Source organism: Nicotiana tomentosiformis, chromosome 5 (assembly GCF_000390325.3).
Source record: "Nicotiana tomentosiformis chromosome 5, ASM39032v3, whole genome shotgun sequence".
NCBI classification, from domain to species: domain Eukaryota; kingdom Viridiplantae; phylum Streptophyta; class Magnoliopsida; order Solanales; family Solanaceae; genus Nicotiana; species Nicotiana tomentosiformis.
The window spans coordinates 67,079,080-67,088,988 of record NC_090816.1 but is presented as its reverse complement, the minus strand read 5'-3'; the positions used below and the strand labels follow the sequence as shown (position 1 = coordinate 67,088,988).

The 9,909-nt window shown below is 43.4% G+C and overlaps 1 protein-coding gene across 1 annotated transcript; it reads left to right on the top strand.

Moving 5' to 3' along the window:
• Window positions 1-564: 564 nt before the first annotated feature.
• LOC138892522 (uncharacterized) lies at window positions 565-9,909 on the top strand. The gene is made up of 4 exons (XM_070176250.1): window positions 565-639; window positions 712-989; window positions 9,473-9,569; window positions 9,685-9,909. Exons 1-4 carry the CDS (start codon window positions 565-567, stop codon window positions 9,907-9,909), a joined length of 675 nt encoding a protein of 224 aa, XP_070032351.1.

The following is a 9,909-nucleotide window of genomic DNA, read 5'->3' as shown; positions in this document are numbered from 1 at the left end:
CGATGACTGAGATCAGGAGTTTCTTGGGGTTAGAAGATTATTATCGTCGGTTTGTAGAGGGCTTCTTATCTATTGCAGCACCTTTGACTAGATTGAACCAGAAGGGTGCTCCGTTCTGATGGTCTGATGATTGTGAGGCGAGCTTTCAGAAAATCAAAACCGCACTGACTTCAGCACCAATGTTAGTGTTGCCTTCTGGTTCGGGGATGTATACTGTGTACTGCGACGCTTCACGCGTTGGTTTGGGTTGTGTATTGATGCAGGGGGCAAGTTATTGCATATGCTTTATGTCAGCTGAAGCCCCACAAGAAGAATTACCCTGTACACGATTTGGAGTTAGTCGCGATTGTTCATGCTCTTAAGATCTGGAGGCATTATCTGTATGGGGTGTTCTGTGAGGTTTACACCGATCATCGTAGCTTGCAGCATTTGTGAAAGCAGAGGGATCTCAATTTGAGGTAGTGCATATGGCTTGAGTTACTAAAAGATTATAATATCACCATCCTCTATCATCCGGGCAAGGCAAATGTAGTTGCGGATGCCTTGAGAAGAAAGGCGGAGAGTATGGGTAGTTTGGCATTCATTTCAGCAAAGGAGAGGGCACTAGATTTGGACATTCAGTCCTTGGATAACAGACTTGTAAAGTTGGATATTTTAGAGCCTAGCTGAGTTGTTGCATGCGTTGTCATCCAGTCTTCACTATTCGAACAGATCAAGGCTCTTCAATTAGATGATCTGCACTTATTGGTTCTCAGAGAGACGGTACTACAGGGTGGTGCCAAAGAGGTTACCAACTGGGAGGATGGTGTTCTGCGACTCCAAGGTGGCCTATGTGTCCCTAATGTTGATGGATTAAGGGAAATATTTCTAGAAGGGGCACACAGTTCTCGGTATTATATTCACACAGGTGCTACGAAGATGTATCGTGACCTAAGGAAGCATTATTGGTGGGGGAAGACGAAGAAGGACATAGTTGAGTATGTAGCGAGGTGCCTTAATTTCCAGCAAGTTAAGTACGAGGACCAGAGGCTAGGTGGCCTACTCCAGTAGATGACTATACCTGAGTGAAAATGGGAGTGCATTACCATGGATTTCGTGGTTAGGTTGCCGCAGACCTTGCGGAAGTTTGATGAAGTTTGGGTCATTGTCGGCAGGTTAACCAGTGGGCACACTTCATTCCGATTGTTACCACGTATTCTTCAGAGAGGTTGGCTCAAATTTACATTCAGAAGATTGTTTGGTTGCACAGTGTGCCTATCTGCATTATATCAAATAGAGGCCCTCAGTTTACTTCGCATTTTTGGAGGGCAGTACAAAGTGAGTTGGGGACCCAGGTAGAGCTCCACACAGCCTTTCATCCGCAGACCGAGGGGCAGTCGGAGCGGACAGTTCAGATTTTGGAAGATATGCTCGGAGCATGTGTGATAGACTTCGGAGGGCAGTGGGGTCGATTCTTGCCTTTGGCTGAGTTTGCTTACAACAACAGTTATCAGTCCAGTATCAAGATGGCTCCATTTGAGGCTTTATATGGTCGGCGATGTCGTGCGCCCATCGGATGGTTTGAGCCCAGCATGGCGAAGTTATATGGTACTGATTTGGTAAAGGATGCCTTGCAAAAGGTAAAGTTGATTCAGGAGCGACTTCGCATAGCACAATCCAGATAGAAGAGTTACGCGGATCTGAAGGCGCGTGATTTATCATTTATTGTAGAAGAGAAAGTTCTCTTGAAGGTCTCACCGATGGAGGGATCATGAGGTTTGAGAAGAAGGGCAAGTTGAGCCCAAGGTTTATAGGTCCATTTGAGGTGTTGAGACGAGTTGGGGAGGTTGCTTACGAGCTTGCTTTGCCTCTGAGTCTATCGGTATTTCATCCGATTTTCCACGTGTCCATGCTCCGAAGGTATCATGTCGACAGGTCGCATGTGTTAAACTTCAGCACGGTTTAGCTAGATGACAACCTAGGTTATGAGGAGGAGCCAGTTGCCATTGTCGATAGACAGGTTTGCCAGCTGAGGTCCAAGTAGATTTCTACGGTAAAAGTTCAAAGGGCCAACCAGTCGAGGAGGCGACCTAGGAGGCCGAGGAGGACATACGGAGCAGATATCCACACCTATTCAGCACTCCACGTATGATCCTAGACCCATTCGAGGACGAACGTTTGTTTAAGAGGTGGAGAATGTAACAAACTGACCGGTCGTTTTGCTTTCTAGATCTCCGTTCCCCTAAATAAGACTCCCCGTATATGCTTTAACTATTTTATGACTCACGGGAATGGTTAGTTCAGGATTTGGAAGGGTTCGGGTTGAAATCAGAACACTTGGTTCGTTAATGTTGGCTAAAAAGGCTAAGTTTGACGTGAGTCAACATTTTTAGTAAACGACCTCAAAACTAGGATTTGATGGTTCCAATAGGTTTGTATGATGAATTTGGACTTGGGCGTGTGTTCAGATCGGGTTTTGGATGACCCGGGAGCGTTTCAGTGCTTAATATTGGATGTTGGCGCAATGAAGGTTTTAAAGTTCTTTAAATTTGATTTGGAGTAGGTTTTGGTGTTATCGATGTCTGTTTCAGATTCTAAGCCTGGGAATAGTTCCGTATGGTGATTTAAGACTTGCACACAAAATTTGGTATCATTCCAAGTAGTTTAAGCATGATTCGGCGCGTTCGGAGTAAGTTGGAAGAACTTGAAGTTCATAAGTTGATTCGATTGGGTTTACGGTGCGATTCTTAGTTTTGGTGTTGTTTTCCACGTTCTGAGGGTTCGAGCAAGTCCATCTCATGTTTACAAACTTGTTGGTATGTTTGGACTAGGTCTCGGGGGCATCGGGTGCAATCCAGACGATGCACAAATTGAGTTAAAACATAAAAGGGGCTGTTGGTGCACCAGTTCTGGTGTGCCCGCACCTGCGAGGTTTTGGCTGTAGGTGCGAGCATGTAGAAGCGAGCCCAGGGCCGCCGAAGCGCAATGGAGTGGAATGCCTTATGGTTGCAGAAGCGGGGAAAGGACCGCATCTGTGAAGGCGCAAATGCAGGATTTCTATCGCAGAAGCGGCCTGGGACTTTGGCCTGTAGACCGCAGAAGCGGTAGAAGTTCCGTAGAAGCAGACTCGCTTCTATGAGGAAACGACCATAGGTGCGCTTGGAGGATGGCCAGGCCTGACTGCAGATGTGACGTAGCTTCTTCTGAAATGGTTCCGCAAAAGCGGGAGTCCGTCCGCAGAAGCGAAATCACTGAAGGCAGTGAGGTCGTTTAAGACGGTTATTCATAAAGTATCCTCTCTTCTTGTGGAGCAGGCCAAACACCTCGGCAGTAGATAGATGCATCTATGGTTCATGCCGCACGACCCTCGACAGTGTACACATTATTCTGGATTGGGACGTACGAACTCGACATAATCGCACATGATAATACTTGGAGTTTAATTATATATCTGATATCATTTCATGGCTTGAGAGGTTAAAATTATACAAGAAAGAAATTAATTTGGGACTTACTATGTGTTAAAGAATTATTTATTTCCTGCTTGTTATTAAATTATTATTATTTACATAACCCATGCTTATTTAGAACTTCTGTATTTTTATTGTTAGCCCATAGTAAGTGTCGATGTCGACCCCTCATCACTACTTCTTCGAGGTTAGACTTGATACTTACTGGGTACATGTTGTTATGTACTCACACTACACTTCTGCACTAACCGTGCAGGATCTGAAGCAGGTGCATCTAGCGGTCATACCGGTGCGCATCCCCGTTACCCCGAGACGTAGTGGTGAGCTGCTTCCCGAGCCGTTCTACAATACCTAGAGTCTCTCTTTTGCACTTATATTCTATCTATTTTTATTTCATATAGTAGTTAGAGTTTTGTATATTCTACTAGTGCTCATACACTTGTGACACCAGGTCTTGGCATGCATACTGGTAGACTTAATGGTTTTGTAGTATTATTATCACTATGATTTCACTCAGATACTTTCATTTTATTTATTTAAATATTTTGTTTCTTAATCTCTTTATCTATGGAATTTAATTACTTGGAAACTTATTAAAAAGAGTAATCACGTAGTTAGTTCACCGTTGGCCATCACGGCATATAGGAGAAATTGGGTCGTGACACAGCCGGTCATTTTGAGCATTTGCATTCTGTTCTGCCATTTGAAGTCTGAGCAGCATCGTATGATAAATTATGACTTGTGTGAATTCTCGGTTATGGTTTTCAGGTTATTCGAAATTGATTTCGAAGAATAAATTTCATGATAGAAGCTTTAAAGTTGGAATAATTGACAAAATTTGACTTTTTAGTATTTGTCCTCGGATTAGAGTTTTGATGGCCCCGTTAGGTCCGGATGGTGATTTTGGACTAGGGCGTATGCCCGAATTTGTATTTGGATATTTCTAGAAGGTTTCGGCGCCTATTGGTGAAAGTTGGAAATTTGAAGGTTTAGAAAATTCATAAGTTTGACCGTGAGTTTATTTTTATGATATCGGATTCGGATTGTGGTTTCGGGAATTTGAATAGCTTCGGGTGAAAAAAGTTGAGCTCATTATGGGTTGATTTGATATGTTTCGGCATGACTTTTGGAAGTTGAAAGAGTTAAAGTTCATTAAGTTTGATTTGAGGTGCGATTCATTGTTTCCATGTTGTTATGTGTGATTTGAGACCTCGAGTAGGTCCGTATTATGTTTCAGGAATTGTTGGTATATTCGGACGGGGTCCTGGGTGGATCAGGTGCGTTTCGGACGGGATTCGGATCATTTTGGAACTATTTGGTTAAGGCTGGTTTGGCAGGGATTCTGGTGAGACCGTGTAAGGCCCCGTAAAATTTTACCAAAGACCCGAGATTTTGTGGTGCCAAAGTAGGCTTATTTCAGACTTTTTGGGTTGAACAGTGCATTTGGGAGTTGATGAAATTTTTTTTGAAATACAGGGCATTTTCTGCGATCCATTCTGCGGTCGCAGAACTGATCTGCGGACCGCATATCTGCCGCAGGCCGAGGCAGAAATTTGGGCAAAGTTTTGGACCATTATGCGGTCTACTATGTGCCCACATAACCCCTCGTAGATCCAACACAAAAAAATTACGGAGGAATATTCTGTGGCGCATTATGCGACCACAGAATAGGTCTGCAGACCGCATACCGATCGCAAAGTGAGGCCAGGGTTCCCAATTCCGGAGGGCCATTATGCGGCCCATTTTACGGATCGCAGAAGCGTTATGCGGTCGCATATGCGACCGTACACCTACATCAGGGCTTCATTTGTTCTAATTTTTGAACCCGACCTCATTCTTATAAAACAATCTTGGGGATTACTTTAAAAGGGAAAAACATGTATTTCTAGAGAGAGGGAGTGCCATAGAGTGAGAAGGGAAGTTCCTGAGTCAGTGATTGAATGGAAGGGGAAGGATGTGGTGCCAAAGGCTAGGTTTATTTTGTACCTTAAGGCCACGAAAATGATTAACAAAGGGTGTATTCATTTGGTCCGGGTTACGGACACTAATGTTGAGGCACCCATACTTGAGTCTGTGCCGGTTGTGAATTAATTTTCGGAGGTCTTTCTGAATGAGCTCCCTGGGATCCCACCAGATAAGGAGATTGATTTTGGGATTGATGTGATGCCGGGCACACAGCCTATATCTATTCCACCCTACAGAATGGCACCAGCAGAATTGAAGGAGCTAAAAGAACAATCGAAGGATTTGTTAGAGAAGGGGTTCATCCGGCCGAGTGTGTCGCCTTAAGGCGCACCGGTCCTATTTGTAATAAAGAAAGATGGGTCATTAAGGATGTGTATTGACTATCGGCAGCTCAACAAGGTCACGATCAAGAACAAGTATCCACTGCCAAGGATAGATGATTTGTTTGACCAATTGCAGGGTGCTAAGTATTTCTCCAAGATTGATTTAAGATCCGGGTATCACCAATTGAAGATCAGTGAGCAGGATATTCTGAGAACAACTTTCAGGACCCGGTATGGGCACTTTGAATTTCTGGTAATGTCTTTTGGGCTAACAAATGTCCCGGCAACTTTCATGGATCTTATGAATCGAGTCTTCATGCCTTTTCTTGACTCATTCGTGATAATGTTTATTGAGAGGACCCCGAGAGTTAGGTAAGGGGTGGTTCTACAGACTCTATATCAGCACTAGTTATATGCGAAGTTTTCGAAATGTGAATTTTGGCTTGAATCTATCACGTTCTTGGGTCATGTCATCTCTAGAGAAGGAATTGAGGTTGATCCTCATAAGATTGTAGCTATGAAGAATTGGCCTAGACCTACTACCCCAAAAGAGATTCGTAGTTTCTTGGGCTTAGCGGGATATTACAGGAAGTTTGTGGAGGGATTCTCTACTCTTGCCTCTCTGTTGACTAAATTGATCCAGAAGGCGGTCAAGTTCCAATATTCAGATGCTTGTGAAAAGAGCTTCCAATAGTTGAAATCAAGATTAACTATGGCAACGGTGTTGACCCTACCAGAGGGTACAAATGGGTTTATGGTATACTGTGATGCTTCAAGAATCGGACTTGGGTGTATATTAATGCAACATGGCAAGGTTTTAGCTTATGCTTCTAGACAACTCAAGAATCATGAAAAGAACTATCCAACAAATGACTTAGAGCTTGCGGCGGTGGTATTTGCATTGAAGATTTGGCGTCATTATCTGTATGGGGTCCATGTGGATATATTCACGGACCATAAGAGTCTTCAATATATTTTCAAACGAAAGGAATTGAATCTGAGGTAGAGAAGGTGGCTTGAGTTACTCAACGATTACAACATCAATATCCTATATCATCCGGGGAAGGCTAATGTTGTGGCTGATGCTCTTAGCCAGAAATCTATATGTAGTTTGGCTCACTTGGAAGCATATCAAAGGCCGTTGTCCAAGGAGGTTCATCAGATGGCTAGTTTGGGAGTTCGTCTTGCGGACTCTAGTGAAGGAGGGGTGATTGTGGTGGAAGTTAAGGAGAAGAAATACAATGATCCATTGTTGGTACAATTGAAGGAGGGGATTCATAAACATAAGACCATGGCCTTTTCTCTTGGCATGGATGATGGTACACTAAGGTACCAAGGGCGACTGTGTTCCAAATTTGGATGGTCTCCGCGAAAGAATCATGACCGAGGCTCACATTTCTAGGTATTCCGTGCACTCGGGATCTACAAAGATATATCATGATCTTAGGGAAGTCTACTGGTGGAATTATATGAAGAGGATGTATCGGACTTTGTGGCAAGATGTTCAAATTGTCAGCAAGTAAGGGACGAGCACCAAAGGCCCGATGGGTTGGCACAGAACATAAAAATTCCAATGTGGAATTGGGAGATGATCAATATGGACTTTGTGGTAGGACTACCTCACACGCCTCGGAAGTGCGACTTGATTTGGGTAATTGTGAACTGACTCACGAAATCAGCACACTTCTTACCTCTGAGTGGATGATTCTCGAGAAGGTTCTAATGGATTCAAGATTTATACATGGCAATTGAGAATTTTCTGGACTTGTATATGGCTAGTATATGAGATTTTCATCAGATGGTATCAGGTCTTGCGGTATTTCTATATCATTATGGATTCTACATTTTAGTATCAGGAAGGTGAAGGAAACATCTTTAGATTTATAGAAGGTCTCTTCTGAGTGGGTGTCTCGATTGTGGTACTTTTGGGGTGCTTAAGAGGGAATACAACAGCTTATGGGCGTTAGGGCGGTGTGGTTTTATGTTAGGATCTCTAGTGGTGAGCTTTAGGCAAGGATCTTGTTGTTTAGGCAAGGAGGAGTGTCAACTTGAGGGTAATTCGGAAGGAACTCAGAGAAATAGGACAGCTTGGTAGTAGGTTGGATCATCACGGTAATGGATATGATCGGTTCTTTGGGTACTTATGATGTGGTGAGTCTCTATAGGTGTTTTGTGGCAATATTCTGGGTTTGGTGACTTGCGTGGTTTGGTGGAGTTAGAGAGATTCAGTTCTGATGGCTTGGTTATGTGCAAATGAGTTTCGAAGAGTCCTCGATGGTTCTACCACGGTTTGAGATGGATATTTCCTACCGGCGTGAGGAGCATGTTGCGTATTATGATTTTCTCCTGGATGGGATCAAATGGAAGGTTTCTGACTTAGAGCTCGCGACAGTGATTTTTACATTGAAGATTTGGCGTCATTATTTGTATGGGGTCCATGTGGATATATTCACGGACCATAAGAGTCTTCAATATATTTTTAAATAGAAGGAATTGAATCTGAGGAAGAGAAGATGGCTTGAGTTACTCAAGGATTACAACATCGATATTCTATACCATTCGGGAAGGCTAATGTTGTGGCAGATGCTCTTCGCCAGAAATCTATGGGCAGTTTGGCTCACTTGGAGGCTTAGCAAAGGCCGTTGACCGAGAAGGTTCATCGGTTGGCTAGTTTGAGAGTTTGTCTTGTGAACTCTAGTGAAGGAGAGGTGATTGTGCAAAATAGGGCTGAATCATCGCTTGTGGTGAGGTCAAGGAGAAGCAATACAATGATACATTATTGGTAAAATTGAAGGAGGGGATTCATAAACCTAAAACCACGGCTCTTTCTCTTGGCATGAATAATGATACACTAAGGTACCAAGGGGGACTGTGTGTACGAAATGTGGATGGCCTCCAGGAAAGAATCATGACCGAGGCTCACACTTCTAGATATTCCGTGCACCCAGTCTCTACAAAGATGTATCATGATCTTAAGGAAGTCTCCTTGTGGAATGATATGAAGAGGAATGTAGTAGACTTTGTGGCAAGATGTCTAAACTATCAGCAAGTGAAGGCCGAACACCAACGGCCCGGTGGGGTGGCACAAAATATAGAAATTCCTATGTGGAAACGGGAGATGATCAATATGGACTTTCTGGTAGGACTACCTCGCACTCCTCACAAGCTTGACTCGATTTGGGTGATTGTGGATCGACTCACGAAATTAGCTCACCTCTTACCTGTTAAGGAATACCGACACAATAGAATAGTAAGCTTAGTTGTATATAAAGGAAATAGTCAGGTTGCATGGCACTCCAATTTCCATCATTTTTGATCGGGGGCACAATTCACAGCTAATGTCTGGAAGAAATTTCAGCAAGGGTTGGGTACTCAGGTAAATCGTAGTACAACTTTCCACCCATAGACCAATGGGCAAGCAAAGCGGACCATCCAAACGCTTGAATATATGTTGTGTGCTTGTATTATCGACTTTAAGGGTAGCTAGGATAATCATTTGCCACTCATAGAATTTTGCTGCAACAACAACAACTACCATGCTAGCATTCAGATGGCGCCGTTCGAGGCTCTATACGGCAGGAGATGTAGATCCCCTATTAGACTGTTTGAGATTGGGGAAGTAGAGTTGATATGGCCAGACCTCGTACATCAGGCTATGGAGAAGGTTAAGATCATTAAGGAGCGGTTAAAAACTGCTCAGAGTCATAATAAGTCCTATTCGGATGTTTGTCATAGGGATTTGGAGTTCAAAGAAGATGATTGGGGTGTTCTTGAAGGTTTCCCCCATGAAGGGTATAATGCGGTTCAGTTAGAAAAGGAAATTGAATCCGAGGTATGTCAGGCCATACAAAATCATTTAAAGGATTGGTCAGGTGGCTTACAAGCTTGAACTACCTCTAGAGATGTCTTTAGTGCACCCGGTATTTCATGGATCCATGTTGAAGAAGGTGGTTGGAGATCCGTCACTCATTGTTCCAGTGGATACTATTGAGGTTAATGAAAAATTGACTTATGAAGAAATTCCAGTTGCCATTCTTGATAGGCTAGTTCGAAAGTTGAGGAATAAAGATATTGCCTCCGTGCAAGTATTATGGCGAAGCCAAAAAGTTGAAGACGCCACCTGGGAAGCCGAGGAAGAGATGAAGAAGAAGTACCCTAATTTATGTGAATAG